The sequence below is a fragment of the Asterias rubens genome, chromosome 18 (assembly GCF_902459465.1).
Source record: "Asterias rubens chromosome 18, eAstRub1.3, whole genome shotgun sequence".
NCBI classification, from domain to species: domain Eukaryota; kingdom Metazoa; phylum Echinodermata; class Asteroidea; order Forcipulatida; family Asteriidae; genus Asterias; species Asterias rubens.
The window spans coordinates 7,985,867-8,009,749 of NC_047079.1; the positions used below are offsets into that span (position 1 = coordinate 7,985,867).

At 38.7% G+C, this 23,883-nt stretch overlaps 3 protein-coding genes across 4 annotated transcripts; 1 reads left to right on the top strand and 2 right to left on the bottom strand.

The window, feature by feature from the left end:
* Positions 1 to 1,140: 1,140 nt before the first annotated feature.
* Positions 1,141 to 5,384, bottom strand: LOC117302719 (translocon-associated protein subunit gamma-like). The gene is made up of 5 exons (XM_033786720.1): positions 5,214 to 5,384; positions 4,019 to 4,145; positions 3,234 to 3,332; positions 2,453 to 2,584; positions 1,141 to 1,892 (listed from the first exon to the last, which is right to left on the bottom strand). The coding sequence occupies exons 1-5, from the start codon at positions 5,338 to 5,340 to the stop codon at positions 1,826 to 1,828; spliced, it is 552 nt and encodes a 183-aa protein (XP_033642611.1). The 5' UTR covers positions 5,341 to 5,384; the 3' UTR covers positions 1,141 to 1,825.
* Positions 5,385 to 6,057: 673 nt separating this feature from the next.
* Positions 6,058 to 17,483, bottom strand: LOC117302721 (uncharacterized PE-PGRS family protein PE_PGRS3-like). 2 transcript variants are annotated; one of them, XM_033786724.1, is made up of 9 exons: positions 17,320 to 17,483; positions 15,192 to 15,308; positions 14,503 to 14,603; positions 13,852 to 13,948; positions 13,623 to 13,689; positions 12,751 to 12,870; positions 10,361 to 10,387; positions 9,300 to 9,361; positions 8,297 to 8,439 (listed from the first exon to the last, which is right to left on the bottom strand). In XM_033786724.1, the coding sequence occupies exons 1-9, from the start codon at positions 17,326 to 17,328 to the stop codon at positions 8,395 to 8,397; spliced, it is 645 nt and encodes a 214-aa protein (XP_033642615.1). In that variant the 5' UTR covers positions 17,329 to 17,483; the 3' UTR covers positions 8,297 to 8,394. The 2 variants fall into 2 exon arrangements, with proteins under 2 accessions (XP_033642614.1, XP_033642615.1); XM_033786723.1 differs by lacking the exons at positions 12,751 to 12,870; positions 13,623 to 13,689; positions 13,852 to 13,948; ... (1 more) ...; positions 15,192 to 15,308; positions 17,320 to 17,483 and having other exon boundaries at positions 6,058 to 8,439; positions 10,361 to 10,389.
* Positions 17,484 to 19,006: 1,523 nt separating this feature from the next.
* Positions 19,007 to 23,838, top strand: LOC117302638 (tyrosine decarboxylase-like). The gene is made up of 12 exons (XM_033786620.1): positions 19,007 to 19,207; positions 20,200 to 20,313; positions 20,717 to 20,839; positions 21,132 to 21,266; positions 21,356 to 21,466; positions 21,624 to 21,656; positions 21,854 to 22,021; positions 22,128 to 22,195; positions 22,408 to 22,498; positions 22,616 to 22,714; positions 23,221 to 23,322; positions 23,614 to 23,838. Exons 1-12 carry the CDS (start codon positions 19,007 to 19,009, stop codon positions 23,836 to 23,838), a joined length of 1,470 nt encoding a protein of 489 aa, XP_033642511.1.
* The last annotated feature ends 45 nt before the right edge of the window (positions 23,839 to 23,883 follow it).

Consider the following 23,883-nt stretch of genomic DNA (forward strand, 5'->3'; position numbering starts at 1 on the left):
AGCGCCCCTTCATTAGACTTCGTCTAAAACCTATTACGCTAAAGTTCACAGATTTACAAATAACCTACAGGGTTTACAGAAGGTAATGGTGAAAGACTTCTCTTGAAATATTATTCCATGAAATGCTTTACTTTTTGAGAAAACATTAAAACAATTATCAATTCTCGATATCGAGAATTACGGATTTATTTTAAACACGTCATTACAAGGCGAAACGTGCGGAAACAAGGGTGGGTTTTCCCGTTATTTTCTCCCGACTCCGATGACCGATTGAGCCTAAATTTTCACAGGTTTGTTATTTTATATACAAGTTGTGATACACGAAGTGTGGACCTTTGGACAATACTGTTTACCGAAAGTGTCCAATGACTTTAAGAGGAAATGGCCGATCACACTTAATATTTGTACAGTGTTTTTCAGTTTTCTATGGCACAGGTTTGAAAATCAGCTGATCAGCTAAAAAAGTGCATGCCTGTAAACGTTTATATATTCCTCAATGTAAACAAATGGTTGTGTAACTGCAGAGGGATTACATGAATGACCAACCGAAGGAACATAGATTTTTGTGAAAGATAATTTCATCTCATCCGTCGTCAATTTATAATCAATCTTGAACAGAACATTCTCATCAAAGAGTTTATAAAGTGGAAGGTTTTATAATTTGTTGTTTTTGTGTACAGCTAAGTTTGTCCATGGTCAATTAATTGTAAACCCAATTTGTTGTTTACACTTTGTGATGCAAAAGCTTCATCTTAGAAAATCAATTATTAAATAATAGCTTAACCATCAACATTATGTTTATGCTGACAAGTTTTTATGCTAACAATTATTTTGAGTGGTTTCCAATTGTGTCCAGTGCCTATAACAGTAGTCCACCGGGCAAATGCAAATGAAAAATATTGAGGACCAGTAAGAATTCACTACAAGTACAAGTGGTCTGGATAGATGGTGAGTTCTGCAAAGCATTCCTATTTCATTTGACACCTGGACCACTGAATTGAACTAAGCTAATATGACTAGGTCCGACTTGTGGCATACCAGGCTAATTGGTCAATTAAACATTTAGTGACAAACCCTGCTAAACACTAATAAAACATTCAGAAGGGATTGAAATGATGAATGAGGGAGAGTAACACAACATTAATATGAAGAAGTAGAGACTTGGTTTATTGATTTAACTTTGGCTCCAACCAAAACCTTGATTTACGTTTAATAACTGAAAATTATAAAAAGCATCCCTTGTCCGATGTGTGAGCTTTGTATGGTTCTATGAAATGACAACGCCTATATGATTTACCTCAAAGTAAATATGCAGGGATCACCACACACAAAGCATTATCAAAATTCTATTTCTTTGGGTAAGATCTTTTTCTTATAAACTCGAGAATTTATACAGCTAGAACAGGTCAAATGTTACAATCTAATGCATGAAGATTTGCTGCTGAAGCATTATTTATTTTATGAGACGTCACGTCCAGGTCTGGAATAACATGGAGGCCACACAGGTCATGGCCTCTGTTGCCCCTCGTTTGACCTTGGTGCCCGTTAACAAACTTTAAAAACCCTCACAATGACAGTGCCCTTAGCGAAATGACGAGATTCCAGGCCTTCACTTTCAAGTCCTTGGCTGGAAATATTTGAGAAATTTGTTCAACATTGGGATCAATTATACAATGAAAAGAGGTCTAATAACCAGGGTTCACCAATGTAATTTAGATTTAGGTACGGAATTTATTATACAAAAAATTTGACTTGGCTTTGGCTGGTAGAGATGTGGTCCCTCAAGATGACAAAGGTCAGGGGTCATTGCACATGAGGTCACAGGTTACTGAGTTCCTGTTGAGAAAAGAGCAAGAAGACCTCCAGCAATGCTGACAGATACAACGTAGTTACTGATGGGTTAAAGTTAAGGATTATAAGAACAAAAGGTTTCAAAGATTAAAGTCCCTTGGATTGTTTAGCTTTCCTACTGTCTGTATCGATTAACTCACAAGGTCGAACGACCACATCAAGGTGAGATTGAGGACTACACTTAATTTGGGCAATTGACCCAAATCAACTACCACCAGGGACATGATGCCACCTGCTCCTTGGGCTGGAACAGGGTTACCCCCTTCACAGCCCAATGATGTAGGCATATAGGTACAGGGCTCGAAATAGGGTGGGAAATGCACAAGACTGCAGGCTTGCACCTCAAAATCAGATTTTATTTTACAAGACCACAAAATAAAATTAGTTGAAAAAGCACTTAACAAAGTATGTATTTTATTTGTGTTTTTGTGTTTACTGGCCCCTATGCTGAAATCACAGGCCTCAGGCCTTTGGTTTTTTTTTATAGGTTTCCGAAACCACAAAAAGCTGGGCATCTTAGTTTCAAAGCATACAGAAAAAGCGGGCACGAAGAGAGTTAATACTATTTAATAATTCACACAGGTCATAGTTCAAAGGATACATTGAAGGGTCAAATGACTTAAGAAGGAAGAAGGACAGGACGAGCACCAGTAGTAGATAGAGGGCATTGTTGTAGAAGATCGCAAAGGTTGTTGCCTCATAGTCAGCTACTTCATTCTTCTTCCACAGGATCCTGCAACAGAAACAAATAATCATTTATGGCTTTTGTTTCGAGATTAAAGTAAAGCTTCACAGACAGCACTATTATAACCTGGTGATTGGGCCCAAGCATTCCTGAAACTAGCCATACTTCTTTAGGAATATGTCACACCATCAGCCAAAGAGGGCAGACTAAATGGGCCGCCAAAATGGGCAGCCTAAATGGGCAGCCAAAATGGGCAGCCAAAATGGGCAGCCTAAATGGGCCGCCAAAATGGGCAGCCTAAATGGGCAGCCAAAATGGGCAGCCGAAATGGGCAGCCGAAATGGGCAGCCTAAATGGGCAGCCAAAATGGGCAGCCTAAATGGGCAGCCAAAATGGGCAGCCTAAATGGGCAGCCAAAGAGGGCAGCCTACATGGGCAGCCAAAATGGGCAGCAGAAATGGGCAGCCAAAACGAGCAACCGAAATGGGCGCTCAAAATAGGCAGGCTGGCAAAATGGGCAGGTAAAATGGGCCTTAAGGTTTTTAATGTGTAAGAAAGTTGCGGTAAACTAGCTTACTGGATCTCATCAATTAAACACGTAACAAACAAAGTCTGAAGTTGGCACTTTGACTGTAAAAAAACCATGTCTGACTAGTTGTTGCCAGTAAACTTAAACTATCCCTTCCTAACATCTTACCTCTCATCTTTCTCCTTGCGCGATATTTTCTTGTTGTCGGCATCAGTCAATTGTCTCATCACTTCTTTAGAGACGGCATCCTCACGTTTTTGAGCGACCCTGTAAAATATCAACAATGGCTTGTTATCAGCACATTTCATGTTACAATAACAGTTAGTCATACCACAAATGTAATTTACAGCACAAATTAACAACGTTTTCTTTACCTACAAAATTAAAAGACATAATCATTGAACCAAATACTTAGTACAATAAAAGTTAACAGTCTGCGCAACCAATGATAATGATTATTGTTCTTGTTCTCCAAGGAATCAACTAAGTACATGTTCGAATCCCAGCCGAAGAATATGCCTGTGATATTTTTTCACAGGACTCGGGAAAGTACTGAGTATACAGTGCTAACACACATCGGTGATGGGTAAAAAAATACAAGTAATATTCTTTATCCCCATTGCAAATTTAACATCTATTCTATAAGTACATGTCCTACCATTTCAGGCCTGGAACTGCAAGACCAATTTCATTTTGTGAAACCACTTCTATTGAAAAATCTGAAAGTCTCTTGTTTCATTTTGTGAAGGGCACTTCTATTGAAAAATCTTAAAGTCTCTTGTTTCATTTTGTGAAACCACTTCTATTGAAAAATCTTACAGTCTCTGGGAAACTTTTGAAAGAGCATTAAGGCCAAGACCAGGGCCATTATTCAATGAAGGTTATAAAATTGTATCCTTAAAGAATAAAAGAGGACATTGCATGGACTAAAATGTAATCTTTTGCAAACTCACTTGTGTTTCAGGACAAACTTGACATTCCTGTAAGCAAATGAAACAAGCCAAGTACTAATGATGGTCATAATACCAAATAGAATTGCAGACTGCACTAAGTCCATCTGGTGCATACGCCAGAACACCCCTGTAGAATAGGAAAAAAAATACCATGAATCAAACAATTAACCAAGAAAAAAGTAACAAATTGTACAAAATGTGTTATTTCTTCTACAAAAGACAATGAGTTAAACACATGCAAGTCTCATGTGTATTTGTACGTTTTTGGGACCACTTTGGTCCACCAAACATTGCGTTAAAATGTGAAGGAAATAAAACTGCAAAGTTTCAATCCTTTAACAGTCGCGCAATGGCGACGGTCGCACTATGGTCGGGCGATAGAAATCTTGACGAGCGATCCAAAAAAGACACAGCTTTTAGGCCTCAGCGATGAACTATAAACTGTCGCACGTCAAAATTTCCATCGTGCGACCATCTATAACTAGCCTTACAACATTGTGAGAAACGGCTCCCTCTGCTCTGAAGTACGTAGTTTTGGGGAAAGAAGAAATTTTCCACGAATTTGATTTAAAGACCTCAGAATTAGATTTTGAGGTCCCCAAATTCAAGCATCTGAAAATACACAACTTCGTATGACACAGCTTTCTTACACTATTGTCTCACAACTTCGACGACCAATTGGAGTTCAAATTTCTCAGTTTTTTGTTATGCATATGTACATGTTGAGATACACCAACCAAGTGAATGAGAGAGCACTGGTCTTTGGCAATAGTATCCAGTGTCTTTGTTTATAAACAATATTTTATGGTCAAAACCTTGGATCCTTTAACATGCGCCAGCCATCAGAGTAACCAGAATTTGATTAATAAATTCATTTTACAGAATTCAAGATTCGGACTGCCCTTTTTATTATTTTTTAAAGTTTTTTTTTAACACAGAAACTGGGATTTTGATCAACAGTCTCTGCTATTTTTACGCTAAGTTACAAATATGCGTGCATTAAGGCTTGAAATTGAGCATTCAATCAAAATATGGGATCAATCTTGAGCCTGAATTTAGAGAAGAATGCTCACTCAAACTCAATATAAAAAAATTCTCACGAAACTGGTTAAACATGTAAAACACAATCGATTTTTGCTTAAATATGGCAACACATTACTGCTGAAACTGTATTGTTTGGGGAATAAAAACTCACATATGGGAAGAGCCGACACGATGAATGCATTGCCATAGAACAAAGCTGACGACTTTGTGGTGACATTTCTGCTGAAATCTTGAAGTAAAAGCTCTTCTTCTTTCGTCAATTTCTTTCCACCTGCCATTGTGAATTTGTGCCACGGAGTCAGAGAAAGAAAATCAGGTGCTCATAAATGCAAGTCGTTGAGATGCTGAGTGTTGCGTCTGGGTTTCAGACAGGTAGTTGGCAGCGTGAGTACGTCATCAAATTTGTAACCAATGGCGTGCCTTTACGCTTAGCTAGCTCTGGATATAAACAGGGGGGCCGTCCGGCAACCTGTTAAAATTGTTTTTTTTTATTAAATGGGAAACAATCCACGATAGCTTTCATCTTTGAACACTGGGACTGGCCCTAACTCAGGCATATGAAAGAATATCCTTAACCCCGTTCACAATAAACAAACAGTCAACTTATAACCTCTGAAATTGTCAATGGTAAAAACCAGAGTGTTTGGTCATGTTTGTTGCAGCATTACGGGAGCATCTACATCTCATTGCTTGAGGCGCGCTATACCAGGCCTGCGCTATACGACAGCGGGGCGGGGTCTTCCTTCAAAATCCCACCTTTCTCAACGATTCTTGTGGGATTGCTGAAGTTAATTTTAGAATAAGGATTTTTCATACTTAAACTCTACTATTTATGTTGTCATTGTTACAATTCAGAAGTTCAATCATCATCAATCATCCTTCGACATAAGGGCAGTTCCAGACCAAAATGTTAAAAGGAGGGGGGGGGGGGGAATCTGCCAAATATGAAGCATGATTGATGAAGGGGCATATACTGATTTAAAACCGAAACACAATATTTATTTGAAGCAACGCTCCTTTTTTATTACCATCTTTCTCAAAATGTCTTTTCTTATATCTCATTATTTTTTACTTCAATACTTGTTTTGAAAATTGTTGTACATTACAGTGTCATTATTTATATTTTTTACCATATGGTACTTTATTTTGTAAGTACAATTTCTAGTATATTTATAAACTGGTTGCCCAACATTGTAATGTACAACATTAAAAGATAAAAAATTTCATGTAATTATTACAAAGATACAATACAAAAATACAACAAACACTAAATAATTCAATTTAGACACTAGAAAAATACAAACAAGGACCGAGCAAGATGGTCAGTGTTGTAAACCACAACCAGGCCATTGGTCTTTGGCATTCATGAGTTTCATAATAGCAAGATTGTGAATACTTCAGTCCTACAAACATAAACAACAACATTAAGAGTAACATATACAACCCCAAAATAAACTTTTTATTCGATAATTTAAGTTCAAGTTTATATTGTATTAAAAATAAATTATTTACAGTTCTTGTTTAAAAAACACATTGAGAGTTATTGCTTGGCAATGTTAGTAGTGAGCCATGTATACAAAAATAATTTCAACATTACGTACCATAGTTTTTGATAAGAAAAATAGAAATCTGAAACTTTTTGTTCAAATACCTGTTCTCTTCTCTTAATTAGTTACTCTTGTTTATTTAGAAAGAAAAAACATGCACATTAAAATCTATTTTTATACACCAAAATAAAACCCAAGTTTTCATTTCATCACAGTACTAAATATGCTTAAAATCAGTAAACGATAGATTTATCCAAGTCAAAAATAATGGCACCCCAAATATATGGCATTGTGTATAAATACAGCTTTTTTTTTAGTAAACAGCTGGAATTTTATATAATTTTTTATTTGATTTATTTTTACTCTGATTGTCTTACGCTACTTATAAGACGAGTACGATAGAGATAGGAAAGACTTGGCATAATTTCAGTTAACATCCTGACAACTGGAAGACACTGTAGTGCACTAGCCAATCAGGGCAGAAATTCCCGCCCTATCATTATTTGAACCCATCATTAATAAGGTCACTTTATGTAGACATTTTACATAAAATGTATCTCTTTTTAAAAAGCTCCAAGGTAATAATGCAATGAGATACAAAAAACATACGTTTGCATTATTTTGTGCAGACATTGAATATTTTCATATCAATACTGATCTTTGGTGAAAAGATTATACCCAAAAAAACCAGTATGCTCGAGTCCGGTGCTCTCAACTGCTTGGCCATGACACGGCACTAAAACCCTTCACTACAGACAATTCTGTTTGAGGCCAACCAGCAGCAGAAATTCTCCCAGGAATCTCTGACCTACGAATTAGTGTTGTCCAAACCAAAGACATGTGGGTAACTTTTAAGTTGTTTCATTAACTTATAGATGGGTTGTTGATTAAGTAATGTTACTGTTTTAATTAAGTTATAGATGATTTTACTGTTATTTAAAGGGCTATGTACTTTTTGTAGGACACAAAAACACAATGTCCACAGATTTACAATAAACTTACACAGTTTGACGATTCCTGCTGAACCAAAGGTTCCTACTGAACCAAAGGTTCCTACTGAACCAAAGGTTCCTACTGAACCAAAGGTTCCTGCTGAACCAAAGGTTCCTACTGAACCAAAGGTTCCTGCTGAACCAAAGGTTCCTGCTAAACCAAAGGTTCCTACTGAACCAAAGGTTCCTGCTGAACCAAAGGTTCCTACTGAACCAAAGGTTCCTACTGAACCAAAGGTTCCTACTGAACCAAAGGTTCCTGCTGAACCAAAGGTTCCTGCCGAACCAAAGGTTCCTACTGAACCAAAGGTTCCTGCTGAACCAAAGGTTCCTACTGAACCAAAGGTTCCTGCTGAACCAAAGGTTCCTACCGAACCAAAGGTTCCTACTGAACCAAAGGTTCCTACTGAACCAAAGGTTCCTGCTGAACCAAAGGTTCCTACTGAACCAAAGGTTCCTACTGAACCAAAGGTTCCTGCTGAACCAAAGGTTCCTACTGAACCAAAGGTTCCTGCTGAACCAAAGGTTCCTGCTGAACCAAAGGTTCCTACTGAACCAAAGGTTCCTACTGAACCAAAGGTTCCTACTGAACCAAAGGTTCCTACTGAACCAAAGGTTCCTACTGAACCAAAGGTTCCTGCTGAACCAAAGGTTCCTGCTGAACCAAAGGTTCCTGCTGAACCAAAGGTTCCTGCTGACCAAAGGTTCCTGCTGAACCAAAGGTGCCTGCTAAAGCCAATTTTCCGCCTCAGCCAAACGTGCCTGTTGCGGGGATTCAGTCGATTCTTGAGGACTAGATGCTGGGGATTCGGTCCAATCTTCGTTCCATTCTTCGTGCCTGTAGTACATAGAATGACAGTGAATAACAACAATTATAAAGACGGACCGACAAACAAAAATTACATAGGCCCACTCTGCTTCACAGCTCAGCAAAAATTATGAATGTCACACTTGTAGTAAGCACTAGTGCAGCTAGCACTGTTATGGTGGCACATAGTATATTTATGCTGGTATTGCTTGTGAACAACCAATGATAATTCCTTTACCCCGAGAACTATTGAGTGGAGCATACAATGGAGCATTATTTATTGTTTGCAGAACTTTAAGTCCAGAAGTTCAGTGTTTTCTTTTAAACACACTTTTTGACAGCCTGACCCATCTCTACTTCTTTTAAAGTGTTTGGGTACTTTTTCACAAAACTCAATTTAAACGGATTTACATTAAACTTTACACAGTTTGAAGACAATAGTGGTAGAAAGCTTCCCTTAAAATATTACTTGCTAAGGAGCTTTAGTTTTTGAGAAATGAGTAAAACAGCGTCTCGAAAATATATGGTATTTAATTACTAGTGGTAAATACGATGAACATGATAAAATAATGTTTGTGACATCGTTGTACTCAATTCTCAAAAACTACAACAACTCAGCAAGTTATATTCTAAGGGAAGCTTTCTACTATCATTATCTTCAAATCGTCTTAGTTTACTGTAAATCTGTGGACATTGTGTTTTGTGTCACAAAAGTACCAAAGCCCTTCAAGTCCAAATTTCCTCCTTAAAAATGTACCGTATAAACAACTTTTTATTTAATGGTCTGAGACCTTCATTGAAATTTGTGAGCTATTGTCTTGTAGAGAGGTACTTATTTTAGCCCTTGAAGGAGACAGCAAAATTCATATTTAACAACTGTGGTCACTTACTATGCATTGGCACACGTTGACAATGATGCTAACACCAAATAAAACGATGAAGGCAATACACCCTACAAAAAATACAAAAGAACCTTTAAAGCCATTGGACCCTTTCGATAAACAGTATTGTCCAAGGCCCACACTTCGTGTATCACAACTTCTATATCAAATAACAAACCTGTGAAAATTTGGGCTTAATCCGTCGTCAGAGTCGGGAGAAAAATAACGTCAAAACCCACCCTTGTATCCGCGCGTTTCGCCGTGTCATGACATGTGTTTAAAATAAATTTGTAATTCTCGTTAACGAGAATTGATATTGTTTTACTGTTTTCTCAAAAAGTAAAGCATGTCATGGAAAAATATTTCAAGAGAAGTATTTCACCACTACCTTCTGTAAACCCTGTAAGTTATTTGTAAATCTGTGAACTTTTTTTCTTTTTTTTCTGTACCGAAAGGGTCCAATGGCTTTAAAGCAGATTGAAAGGTCTTGAGCAAAATAAGCAACGTAGAGAGAATGTATATTGTGGAAGATTTAATAATCAACCATTATATACACCACCAATGACCACAAAATTGAAATAATACCATTATACTCTTTCACATTTCAAGATCCAAAATGAAGGACATTAATACTCCTTTGAAGTGACTGTTTTTCTAGATTTAATAATGACAACACATAATTAACATGTTTTGATTCGATTACGATCTTGTCACGAAATGTGTGTGATCATATTGTTTTTTTAGGGTGTCATTACAGAAGTGCTTGTCAGTCAGCAATGTCTAACCTATGTTTCAAGACCAAACTATCAATCAGTCAGATCCATCACTGAATGAGGGCGCTATCCCACTTAACTTGTTTTGAGAAACGTTTATGCAGTGGTCATGCAAAACTATTTCAGGCAAATTCAATATAAAGGTCCATTACAAAAGTTTATAAATGTGTAAATCTTATAGCAAAAACATAAGTTGAACTTGAAAAACAATTTCTAAACAACCTCATCTTTATTTTCTTTCATATTGCTATTATTCATCTCTCTATTTATAAACTAAAATGAGTTTAAGCAACTTACTTCTTTGCCAACGTCCATCACAATGTTCTGTGAAGTGAGAAGAAATTAAGACAAACATTTAGTAACATTACATGAATTGCACAATGAAAACTTTGTTACAAAACCATCGCTGGACCCTAATGATTCAAAACGGGTACACATTTTTTTTAAATTTTTTTTTTAAGGAGTGCCCCATGAAAAACAAGCATAATATCCCATTTATGAAAAACAAGCACACTATCCCATATATGAAAAACAAGCATAATATCCCATAGGGATAGCGAAATGGCTTATTTCAACAGACCATCCCACGATAAAAAACAAGAAGAAAATAAAGGAAATAATGGTTATTAGACTATGCCTCACTCACTAGAAAGTGATGAGAGAGACACAACAATTAGCATCACCTGCAATCATAATTGCCGTAAAACAGGACGTTACTTAAGGTATTTATGTACTCTACATTTGAATGACTGCATGCCCTGGGTAGTAATGTCTGTGATAACCGATGATGGTAGGCTGTTCCAGATCTTCTCAGCTGCACGAAGGAAAGCCCTGTCAAAACTTCTAAGAGTTCTTGCTGCAGTCATACCCTGGGGGACCGGGGACTTTAGAGCATATCTGTTGAGTAGCAGAGATTGCCTGGTTAGTTGAGCGGCAGGTTGCCTTACAGGTGGGACAGTTGATTTCAGCAAGGTGCGGCACTTGATGCACTGCATCCTATATAAACAGGAGGCTGCTGCAACATTTCTTCGATGGGATAAACTGCTAAGATTATGCCTCAGTTGCTCTTCCTGGCTTAATCCTATCAGGCGACATGCTCTCCTTTGGATTTTATCAAGAGCCGAAAGGTGGACTGTGCTAGCTCCCATCCAGGCTAAAGGTGCGTACTCCATCTTGCTTCTGATGTACGTCTTGTAGATGGTAACAAGACCAGCCTTGCCAAGACTGGACCCAATCTGCGCAGCATTGAAGTACGCTGACCAGCAGTGTGAGTGATGTTCTTCAGATGTGTCTTCCATTCCAGTTTACGAGAGAAAGTAACTCCAAGAAGTTTCATCTCCGGCTTGTCACTGACAACCTGGCCTTGGAACATGATAGGTCGATGATTTTGGATGTCCTTCATGTTGGACACAGTGAGACACTGACTCTTGGTAGGCTCAAATTCAACTTTCCAAATCTGACCCCAGTTGTTTATCCATTCCAAGTCTTCTTGTAGTTGGTTGGCAGCAGCTTCTATCATGCTTGATCTTGTTTCAGGAGATGAGTTCTTGATGGATGTGAATATTGTAGTGTCGTCAGCATAGGCCAGAAGTTCTGAATGGTGGATCACATGATGTAGATCTTCGTTGTAGATCAGGAACAGAGTAGGGCCAAGAATACTGCCCTGGGGAACACCGACATTGATCTCATAGCAGGCTGACTTCTACCCAGCAACCACTACCTCAAGATGTCTGTTAGATAAATAACTCTTCATCCAAGTAAGCAGTTGGCCAGTGATTCCAAATGAAGTAAGTTTTTGAAACAGCCCATGATGCCATACTCTGTCAAAGGCTCCTTTTATGTCCAGGGCAACCACTCGAGCTTCACCTCTCTCGTTTAAGGTGCTGGACCATCGATGAGACATATAGGTGAGGAGATCAGGGCTTTGTTACCGTTCCCTTTCAAACATTTCTCAAAGACTTAGAAATTCTCAAAAAAAAAAAAAAAGCCCTTTGCAATAATATGACCAAAATGGCCTTGCCCTTGCTAGTACCCTGTTTTATTCTTTGTATTGGTAGATCAGTGTAGTGTTGATAAGTGCACGTTGTTTGTTAAAGACACTGTACACTATTGGTAATTGTCAAAGACCAGTCATCTCACTTCGTGTATCTCAACATATGCATAAATAAAAATAAAAATGTAAAAATTTGAGCTTATTTGGTCGTCAAAGTTGCAAGATAATATTGAAAGAAAAAACACCCTTGTCACATGAAATTGGGTGCTTTCAGATACTTGATTTCAAGACCTCAACTCTAATTCTGAGGTCTCAAAATCAAATTCGTGGAAAATTACTTCTTTCTTGAAAACTACGTTTACTTCGGAGGGAGCCTTTTCTCACAATGTTTTACTATCAACAGCTCCCCAAAACTCACTTCAAGTAAGGTTTTGCTAATCATTGTTTTGAGTAATATTACCAATAGTATCTATGCCTTTAAGAGCTGTCATTGTATCCCTTCTATCCCAGGGCAGATTTCACAATGAGCTAGGATTGATCTTAACTTCAAATCAATCGTATGCTTATTGTAATGTGTGATGCCACAATACAAATCACTACTGTGAGACTGACAATTTGTTTTACCATCGACTTTATTGCTTTGTGAAATCAGCCCCTGAACTGCTTGGCTGTGCAGTGTTCTTATTTTCCTCACCTAATTCTATTGGCGTCGGTGGATAACCTGATACGTCAGGCTGTGCAATACTTGTAAATGTATCAGGTCGTTTTGTTGTCATATCTGCAGGGAAGTCTGTGCAGTTTATTCTTTTACATTCTGTAAATGAAAAAGAAAAAACATACATAGTTTATTGTAGTCTCTTCAGTGACACACTTTACAGTGTGGGACATAAGCCTCGGCTTCCAGATGATGCCTCAATATAATAATACTCTTTTATTTATTTTCTCTGCCTTGTTAAAGACAGTGGACACTATTGGTAATTGCCAAAAGACCAGTCTTTTCACTTGGTGTATCTCAACATATGCATAAAGTAATAAACCTATCGGTCGTCGAAGTTGCGAGATAATAATGAATGAAAAAAAAAACACCCTAGTCACACGAAGTTGTGAGCTTTCAGATGCTTGATTTCGAGACCTCTAATTCTAAATCTGATGTCTTGAAATCAAATTCGTGAAAAATTACTTCTTTCTCGAAAACTACGTCACTTCAGAGGGAGCTGTTTCTCACAATGTTTCATAATATCAACCTCTCCCCATTACTCGCTACCAAGTAAGTTTATATGCTAATAATTATTTTGAGTAATCACCAATAGTGTCCACTGCCTTTGAATAGCATTGTTTATTGATTACTCCTTTAAACAATTTCTTTGTACTGTTTTCATGAAGTATGGAAATAAATGTAACTTTGAATGAAAAGAGAATGACTGGCAATCAATGTTAAGTGTCAAAGGGTATGCTGTGAGGATCCAGCCTACAGGAAACAAGTGACTGTATAAAAAATCAAACTTGCTAAAATTAAAAATAAAAAAAAACTTGATTGGAGTTCAACTTGATTGTATTTTGTCTTACCCTCGTATGGAATTGGAAGTGATAGGCACTTGCATTTCCGGTCTTCGGCCAATGTGCCATTGCTCTCCTTCAAATTAAAAATCATCAAACGAGACTGGTTAACATACATGTGAATACACAAACAAGTAAAACTACAGTTAGTTATGAAAACGTCACACTACATGCGCATATTATAATGATTTACTTAGAACTGATTATTGAACAGTCTGGTGTACTATTGGTTCCTTACCACTTCTTGGTTCTGATCACATTTGGTGTGGGTTCTGCAAAAGTTGCATGTGTTTCTTTTGGCCATGAAAGTGCCTTCAGAACATTCACAACAGCAGCTGGAAAATAAATAAAAAATAGTCAAGATTACTTGGGTTCTTTTTGTACGACACAAAGACGAAATTGCCACAGATTTACCTTAGACTTACTCGGTTAGGAGATAATGATGGTAGAAATCTTCCCTTGAAATATTACTTGCAGAGGTGTTGTAGTTGATTTGGGGGAAATGAGTGAAACATATTCCCTGAAATAGTTTTGGCTCTGTAAGATGAAGTTGTTTTTAGCATAAGCAACGGGTATGAGGAAACAATATAATAGGGAAAAACAGTGATCTAAGTGACATTCAGTAACTTGGTGAGGTAGGGCAATGAATTAGACAGCGCTCGCCCGACCTCCTTGTCAACCCACGCTGAAGTTTCCGAAGGATAAACACCAAGTACCAAGTACTAAGGGCAAGGGGCTTTTACAAATGGAAAGTCCAGGTGAATAAATAAGCCTTTCTGTCAAATTAAGGCAAAAAACAAAACGAACTGGGCATTCTAAAATTGTTCCAGGCATTTACTAATGAAATTAACCGGCCATCCAGTTGCTAAAATTCCCATTTTTATCTTACTTCTTAGTGCTGTTGATGTGCTTGTGTTGTGCGGAGCTACAACCATCGTCTATATTTTGTTTATCCAGGGGAATCTCACATTGAGTAAACTCATACTCTTCCTAATGAGAATACAAAAATAACATTGGGAACAATAGTATAAATGACCACATGTTTCAAAGGAAAATCGTTTCAAACCTTTACAAAATAAACTGTTAAACCTACAAAGCAAATTTTAATGGTTTCGCTCTGTAAGGATGGAAGCCAACATTTACTGGTAAAAATCAAAATGATCCAATCCTCTGAATAAGCATAAATGGGGAATCCATAAGATCAGCTTTTTTTATATTATTGACAGCAATTCTCAAGTTCTTGATGACATCAAAAACAACATTTATATAGCGCATAAGCAGCGGCATCAATGCGCTTATTTACAAACATTAAAATTCTTAAACAATGTATAGAAAATTTAAAATGTACCTTACGCTACATACATAATGCAGGAACAATAAAACATATCTGGTAATTCGCAGAGTTGCCCTCCAGTAATTAGTCCTTGTGAGGACTTGTCTGGTAAGTCATTGGGTAGTCTAGAGCGAGTCCTTTAGAGCAAGTCTCAAGTCAAAAGTCAAGTCTATACTGCACATCTATCATTGTCATGCTGATCATTTTAATATTAAACTTGAAGTCTAAATTTGAAGTGTACCAACCGGTGCTTTTGCATGATTAGTACATGCATCTAGTGGACATCCTCGTAATGATTCTGATTCTGATGATGACTTTAACATAAGGACACCAAGAAGTACCAACATTATTGAAGCCATAATCTGAAAAAGATAATATCACAACAGTCAATATTGAAGATCATGCACCTACTTCTAGAAACTATAAGGCTCCACCGTTGACTCTGAGCTCACAGGGGAGCCTAATAATTTCTAGAAGTAACATGTATCAGTCAAATTTAAAATTATGTGGTCTTAGTTTTCCTCATTTTTAACTATTTCAGTTGATGCCACTAATTACTATAGCGCTTAGAAACTCACTTAATTTTAGCGCTCTATATAACTAATGTAATTATTATTTATATTATTTATTTTTATTGTTATTATTGGCTTCAATTTCAAAGATCAACTCGAGTCCATGTGTCGCCCAGTGTCACTGTCATACAGCATGCTGCCTGCCTATTTAGTATTAATTTAAATTAAGTAGAAGTATACTTACATGCAGCATGCTACTCATAGAACTCTGATATGAGTTTCTTCTAGGAGTAGCAGCATGCTTACTGCCGACTGACAGTGACACACTGGCAGGTATGTGTCACTGTCAGTCTGCAGTGACCTGCATACCAACACCTAGCCCACTTTGTTGAGCTGTTCATGGCTCTCGACTCGACTCTTTTAACATCGGTCTCATCACAGACACGTCATAAGACTGATGTTAAAAGAGAGCCATTAACAGCTCAATAAGGTCGCAAGGTGGGCCAACTGACATCATGCTGACACTCAGTGACACCAGCATGGACCTGGAGCTATTGTTATCTAGAACTATGAGGTTCGTTCCGCTATCGTCTCCGTAAGTGGAGACGATAGCGGAACGAACCTCATAGTTCTACTAGTGTAGTACTAGTAGTTAGGAGTAGACGATAGCGGAACGAACCTCATAGTTCTACTAGTGTAGTACTAGTAGTTAGGAGTAGACGATAGCGGAACGAACCTCATAATAGTTCTAGGAGTAGAGCTATAAATATAAAAAGGTAGTGACATTTGGTCAATTCCACGCCATTTCCTTTGATACGGTGTGGCAATGTTCCGCCCTAGCCCACTTTGTTGAGCCGTTAATGGCTCCGCTTTTTAGCATCGGTCTCATCACTGTATGGCGACAGTGATGAGACCGATGTTAAAAGCCGAGCCATTAACAGCTCAACAAGGTGGGCTAGTTACGCCCTATTTGCGATAACGTAACCCTCCTCCCGACGGCCGCCAGGCCGGAGGGTTATGAGTTTGTTTCGAGCGGAAACGGTTGATCTGGTCAAACACGTACAATTACGAAATATGAACACGGGAAATTGCTCCGGGATCTGGTTTTTGTCCATTTTTCTTAAAAATATTTCCTAAATGGTGTTTTGAGTATTTATTGTGGCAGGCTGCATTAGACATTGCGGATTAAGTTCGTCCCCTCAGAATTTGTGTCATGATATTTGAAAGTGGTAAAAATGGGGCAAATCTGGTGACTAGCTGTCGAAACTGTACGTGTTGGACCAGATCAACCGTTTCCGCTCGAAACAAACTCATAACCCTCCGGCCTTGCGGCCGTCGGGAGGAGGGTAACGTTATCACAACTAGTTACACCCCAACTTGATAATCATCCCAACTATTTTGGGACCAGTCCCAACTATAGTTGGGACGATTATCAAGTTGGGACGGAACAATCATCATCATCATGATTAGCCCTGGTAGGACGTCAGTCAGTGCCACTTGCATGCAACGGAGGAGTCCAACCTGGGCTACATCATGATCAGTCGGCTTGCTGCAAAGCGTGGAGGTAGAATTAGAATTCTACCTCCATGTAAGCCGCAGCCACTCTATCTACTTTCAAAAATAGAAAGCTGTGCTAGGCATAGTTGCAATAACGTAACCCTCCTGCCGACGGCAGAAGGGTTACGTTATCGCAACTATGCTACTTGCTAGGCCCTACTGCTAATAATACTAATATAAATATAATACTTTTTTAATAGTGGTTAGTGCTAGCCCAAGTTCATGAGTTGGAAAAATGCCCCTATCCTATTTATAACTAACTATATTGATAATAATAATCGATAAATAAGTTTATTATACTTACATTTGCCATGATTTTATATACTGAGCGACAGGAAGGGTCGGGAACTGGTGATCATGGGTGTGATTGATGAATTGGATGATGGCCGGCAGGCATGGCAGGTGGGTGGGGTGGTATGGGTGTATAAAATGGGCCGGGACGGAACATTCTCGATCTCTCGAATGTGGTTGTTGTACACACACATGTACCTGACAATAGTGCACATGCGAAAATAACAGCGCGGCCAGTGCACCATACAGGGCGCCCTCATTTGGGCTATATTAAAAAAAGTTAACGACCGGAAAGTTAAAGTTTGCATAAAAATATTATTTAAAAAAATATTTCGCCTCAGAGTCCCTTGTCCTCAAAAAGTACACTTTCCAAACTCGGACGAACTTGAAACTTCACATACAGTTCAGATATTTATTAGGAGAGTAAACCTCTCAAGTTACGTCATCCATTCTTGAATATTATGAAAAAGTTTATTATTTCAAAAAAATCATATTTGTTGATCTACAGCAGTACACAAAGGACGTCGGACACATACTTCCTCCAAAACTCTGTAAGCGCCTCACGGACATGACCCTTTTTTGACCTTGTCTTCCAGTTCAAAATGGAGGTTGAACATTTAAAAATTCAGGTCTTGAAAAAACCACGTAATTCCCCAATTGGTTGTGCATATAGTTTACTGTAGGGCCTATCTACAACACTTACAGGTCTCAGTGGTTGGGACGAATGTACTAACATCTAAGACCTGTTTCTTGACATGGGGATGGATACAGAAATTTGAAAACAGAACTTCAATTTCCAGGTCTTAGAGGTTAGCATAGTTATTATATTTATGTCTCCGGGGGGGGGGGGGGGGGGCGCGTCTCCTGCCTCCTGCCCATATTATAGGACTCTTCCGCTGTGCATGCAGTACAATGATAATTAATACGAAGGACCTTATATAGAAGAGACGTGGAGCTGCTGCTATCGTCGCCTCAATCTCATAAACGATTTGATTCCAACTTCCCTATAGAAAAGCATAACATTATATAATGATGTAGATCTGAAGTAGGGATCAGCTCAATGGATGAAGTGTAGAGTATACCCAGATGAGAGGTCAGGAGCGTTGAAGTGTGTGGACGCAGGATGGAAAACTAATGGCATCAAAGCTGTGATTTGTGCACAGCTCAAATTATTATGACAGAAGGGTTGCAATGAGTGGGTTAAAGTGCGATGGATCTCCCGATTGCCTCTCGATCACCAGATGTCAATGATGGCAACTGACTGATAGCCTCGCCAACACCGTGCGGCTTTTCAACCATGGTCCCCGTAGTGACAAGAGGTATACGGCGTGCTGCCAATGGTAACGAGAATGATACCAAACAAAATAATTGACTCTGAAAATTGCGGACGACATAAAGGTGCGTTCCGCGTTATGACGTCACACTCTCAAACGACGACCCCTCTGTGCCGACGCAAAGGGGGGAGCTGATTGGCCGATAGTTGTTTTTGGTGCGTTAAACGTACGCGTGACCTCAGCGTATCAGCAGCGGTGCGTTACGACAAGTACAACACTTTGTGACAGAAAATAGAGGTGCAGTTATTCTTCGAAATAATTATACTCTCCATTAAGAAACTTCGCCATGTTCCAAGCACTCACTGACCATGTCTATGTTTCTCTTGGATTGTAGCCCGCATACCGTTCAGCCATCTTCTTCAGAAAATGGATGACGAAACATTTCGCCTAAGAGTCTCCGAGATGGCAGAGTTCATCTCTAACTACCTCAGTACAGTCAAGGAACGCCGGGTGTTTCCTGACGTGGAACCAGGCTATCTGAAGAGTCTACTCCCGGTGCAGGCACCGACAACATCAGAAACTTTGGAGAGCATTATGAAGGATGTAGAGAACAAGATACTTCCAGGGGTACGTCAAATACTTCAGTATTATATCATCGTTTTGTTGTCGATGTGTGTAATTTCATTGTATGTTTAATACTCTACATTTTCATTGGTTGTTATATGTTATTATATGAAACTATGGAGAAGAAGAATTTGAAGGCTTTCTTTTTGAGATATCGCCAACAATCTGGATCAAATGTTCACGCAGGAAGAACAATCCAATTTGTTCTGATTTGTAACCGTTCTACGTCGCAACACTAGTCAAGCTTTACTATGTTTTTGTTCTACCACTGTAGATGACCCATTGGCAGCATTCATCCTTCCCCTTCCATGCCAACTTTTTACTCGCACCTTGTACAATAAAATGCACCTGCAACACTTGGCACCGCACATAAGCAGCTATCCTTGGCGTTTATATCCTGACTGAAGGACTATGCCAAGTATCGAAGTAGAAGTAGAAGAACACTAGTAAAGCTTTACTGTTTGTTCTACCACTGTAGATGACCCATTGGCAGCATCCATCCTTCCCCTTCCATGCTTCCTTTCAACACTAGTCAAGCTTTACTGTGTTTGTCCTACCTCTGTAGATGACCCATTGGCAGCATCCATCCTTCCCCTTCCATGTTTACTTTCAACACTAGTCAAGCTTCACTATTTGTTCTACCACTGTAGATGACCCATTGGCAGCATCCATCCTTCCCCTTCCATGCTTACTTTCAACACTAGTCAAGCTTCACTATTTGTTCTACCACTGTAGATGACCCATTGGCAGCATCCATCCTTCCCCTTCCATGCTTACTTTCAACACTAGTCAAGCTTCACTATGTTTGTTCTACCACTGTAGATGACCCATTGGCAGCATGATCCTTCCCCTTACATGCTTACTTTCAACACTAGTCAAGCTTCACTATGTTTGTTCTACCACTGTAGATGACCCATTGGCAACATCCATCCTTCCCCTTCCATGCTTACTTTCAACACTAGTCAAGCTTCACTATGTTTGTTCTACCACTGTAGATGACCCATTGGCAGCATCCATCCTTCCATGCTTACTTTCCAGCTGGTAACTCCTACCCATCTATCTTAGCCAGTCTGCTCTCCGACGGATTAGGCTGCGTCGGCTTCTCGTGGGTATAAGAACCTCATCCGTTTCTTTGGACATGCATCATAAGAACAGTTCGTTTTGTTGGGGATATTCTCGTGGAATTGGGGGAGCGACAAGATGGGACAAGGGTCTGGGGGGGGGGGGGCTTCTCACACTCCTCTCAATGATAGCCTGTTAAATATCTTTGCTTATGATAAGTCCAAACAAAAAACACAACTCGATGACAAAAATGAAATTTCTACTGCATGCATGGGCACTGGTTGACCTTGTTGTGTAACTATTCAAGTTGAATGTTGTTTGTTGCTTTGTTTGTTAATGAAGAAATGCTTAGTGGGAAAATGTAATTCGGGTTACAAGACAAAATAACGCACCTTATAAAACTCTTGAACTTGTGATTAATGCTAATGTCAATAATTGTATTGTATTCAGGCGGCAAGTCCAGCTATGACTGAATTAGAAACGGTGATGGTTGATTGGTTGGGTAGGATGATGGGCTTGCCCAATGAGCTGTTGCCATACACAAAGGGCTGCACGGGGGGCGGAGTTTTGCAGGTATTACTTCATAAATATTTATGATTTCATTTTATGTTTTATAAATACGGGCTGTAGATTCCTTAGGAACAACATTACAGAATAATTAAGTAAGAGCCCTTGTTTAAACCCACTGACTTCAAAACAGAACTGCGTTGCGGGTGTTCTTTTCATTTGGTGACGATAGGCTACCCATTAAAGTTTTTTATATATAAATAATATAGAGTGATAACATTAATTTTTTGCGGAATGAACCCAATCTGAATGTAGAAATCCTCTTTTAAAACTTACCAACATTGTATTTGATTTACAGGGGTCTGCCAGCGAGTGTACTTTGGTGTGTATGCTTGCTGCGAGGACAAAGGCTTTGCAGAAACTAAGAAAAGTTTATCCGCATAAAGACGATTATGATTTGCTGCCAAAATTGGTGGCATATTTCTCTGAAGAGGTAAGCTGGGTACTATGGGTAAAGAAAGCATTTTTTGTAAGTTTTCTAAAAGAAATTAAAATTAATGATATGCAGTTTCACTATTTTAGGCGCACTCGTCTGTTGAAAAAGCTGCAAACATTGCTTTTGTGAAGAGACGAAAACTTCCAACAGACAAGCACTATGCATTTAGAGGGAAGACACTTCGAAAAGCAATGGAGGTAGGTAATAATATACCCCATGGGGAAGACATGGGAATAATTGTAATTAAAAACAAATATAAAAAAGGATTACGATTTTTACCAGATGAACTTCTTCGCTCTAAAAATCTTTCCAAAAAATTGTAAAATCAAATGTTCCTCTTTTGTTTCTTTTTAGCAAGATGAAAAGAGCGGCCTTGTTCCTTTCTTCGTAAGTATAAACAATCGGATGCTGAGAAAATGAGTCCTTTCCAATGACACCAAAATATGTGATTGTGGCACATCACCCCAATCTATGCCACACCTTCTACAATGCCCAGTCAAGCTAAGATAGTGATAACATCCATGAGCAATACAAGAAACTATAAATGCATTGGATTTTCATTCTTTTTTATTTGTAATCAACAGGTATGCGGAACGATTGGAACCACAAGCAGCTGTGCATGTGACAATCTCGATGAACTTGGAGAGACGTGTTCAGCGAATGGTAGAGATGTATGGTTTCACGTTGACGGTGCATACGGGGGAAACGCTCTTATCTGCCCGGAGTTCAGGTACTTGCTTCGTGGATTTCAGGTAAAAAACGAAACTCCTGAATATTTTTTAATTGTTAATATATTCTTATTACATTGTGCTATTATCAGTTCTGTCTGGTTGTTGTTTTACTTTCTTTATGTTTCAGTATGTGACGTCATTCAACGTTAACCCTAACAAATGGCTGCAAGTGAACTTTGATTGCTCTGTGATGTGGTATGAAATTTTCATTTGTTGTCAATCTGCACCCAATAGCCAAAAAAAAACAACACAAACAATATTTTTAAATGATTGTGGCATTGGCAATTAAAATTGTTCTTTATTTGCAGGCATGTTCGGATTTAAATGTGATCGACCTAGAAATCCTTTGGGACTTGATGGGCCAATAATTATGAATTAGTTTTATACATTTTTTACATCATCTGAAGGGTTCGAGATAAGAATGCACTTATAGACGCCCTCACCGTTAACCCGGCCTATCTTCAGCATGATAATGACGACCGGGTCATAGACTACCGAGTAAGTTTAACAATGACTGTTTGCAGAAAATAGAATGAACCAACATTAATATAGCGAAATCTGCAAAACCTGTTTGATTTCTTAGTGAATTTCCCTCCTTGATTACCTTTTATACAGAACTGGACCATATCTCTAAGTCGGCGATTTCGGGCCCTTAAGCTTTGGTTTGTTATCCGGATGTATGGCGTGGAAGGCTTGCAACAGTTCGTACGATCGGTAAGGCAGTGATAAAAGCAGTTCCCCCTCCCCCCTCAGGCGATTTCGGGCCCTTAAGCTTTGGTTTGTTATCCGGATGTATGGCGTGGAAGGCTTGCAACAGTTCGTACGATCGGTAAGGCAGTGATAAAAGGAAGGGTTCCCCTCCTCAGATGCGTGTTGGTATCTCCAAAAACAAAAGGACCATTGTCAAATCTCCAGAAACTTCTTTCAATCGCTCGCAGAAAAATAATATTTTTCTTCTTAACATTATTCAAATATTTAATTGTTTAAATTCATCTTATCAACCACCGTAACCTTAGATAATTGCAGTACGAGGACTCGGTGCTTTTTACCCTGCTAGCCTAGACTGTACCAGCAGCCAGTATATCGGTATCATACAAAGAGATCCTGGTCAAGTTGACATTGTGATTGTATTCATTTAGCGTTATTTGTCCTTTGTCTTGCTGTTTTATGTACACGGAAATTCATGGTACTGTGGTGTTTTATGTCTGTTTGTCTTTAAGCATGTTAGGCTGGCACAACTATTTGAGACGCTGGTGCGACAGGACCCCCTATTTGAAATCGTCGGTGATGTAGTCTTTGGATTGGTTTGCTTCAGGGTTAAAGTATGTAGTACTGCAACCGGTTAATAATGTAGAACATTATTTTTTGTTAGATGGATCAAACTAATAAAGTAGTTATATGACAGCAGTGATATCAAACATATGCTATACATTCTTTGTCAAATAATGTTTTGAATACTTTGCAGTTTTGTGGAATTGGGACAGGGTTATCATTCAAATCATTAAATTGTATTAGTTTGTAAGCTACCAACTTTGTCCAACAAGAATCTGTCACGATTGTACATTACTTTCTGTTCCTTGAAACTGATTGACCATTCCGTTGTATTAATACAGGGACAGGACAAACTAACAGAGGCTCTTCTAAAACGTATCAACACTTCAGGAGAAGCTCACATGATCTCAACTCGCTTGGATGATAAGTTTGTCATCCGGTTTGCCGTTTGTCATCCTCAAGCAACTGAAGATCACATCACACAGTCTTGGAACATTATTAGGCACCATGCTTATCACACATCGTTCCCAAAGGATGGCGCTGTTGAAAAGTTGTTACAGAATTAGAAACATTGAAAACAGAAAGAAGAATTGGAACCATTTGCGTTGGGA

Bases quoted from the DNA above. Each gene is read 5' to 3' on its own strand.
- LOC117302638 (XM_033786620.1), top strand. From the start codon at position 19,007: ATGGATGACGAAACATTTCGCCTAAGAGTCTCCGAGATGGCAGAGTTC. The intron at 21,657-21,853 runs GTAAGTATAAAC...TGTAATCAACAG, and splicing joins GCGGCCTTGTTCCTTTCTTC to GTATGCGGAACGATTGGAAC. The intron at 22,715-23,220 runs GTAAGGCAGTGA...TTTGTCTTTAAG, and splicing joins TGCAACAGTTCGTACGATCG to CATGTTAGGCTGGCACAACT.
- LOC117302719 (XM_033786720.1), bottom strand. From the start codon at position 5,340: ATGGCAGGTGGAAAGAAATTGACGAAAGAAGAAGAGCTTTTACTTCAA. The intron at 3,333-4,018 runs GTGAGTTTGCAA...GATATTTTACAG, and splicing joins AAGTTTGTCCTGAAACACAA to GGTCGCTCAAAAACGTGAGG. The intron at 1,893-2,452 runs GTATCCTTTGAA...TTAACCCATCAG, and splicing joins AAGTCATTTGACCCTTCAAT to TAACTACGTTGTATCTGTCA.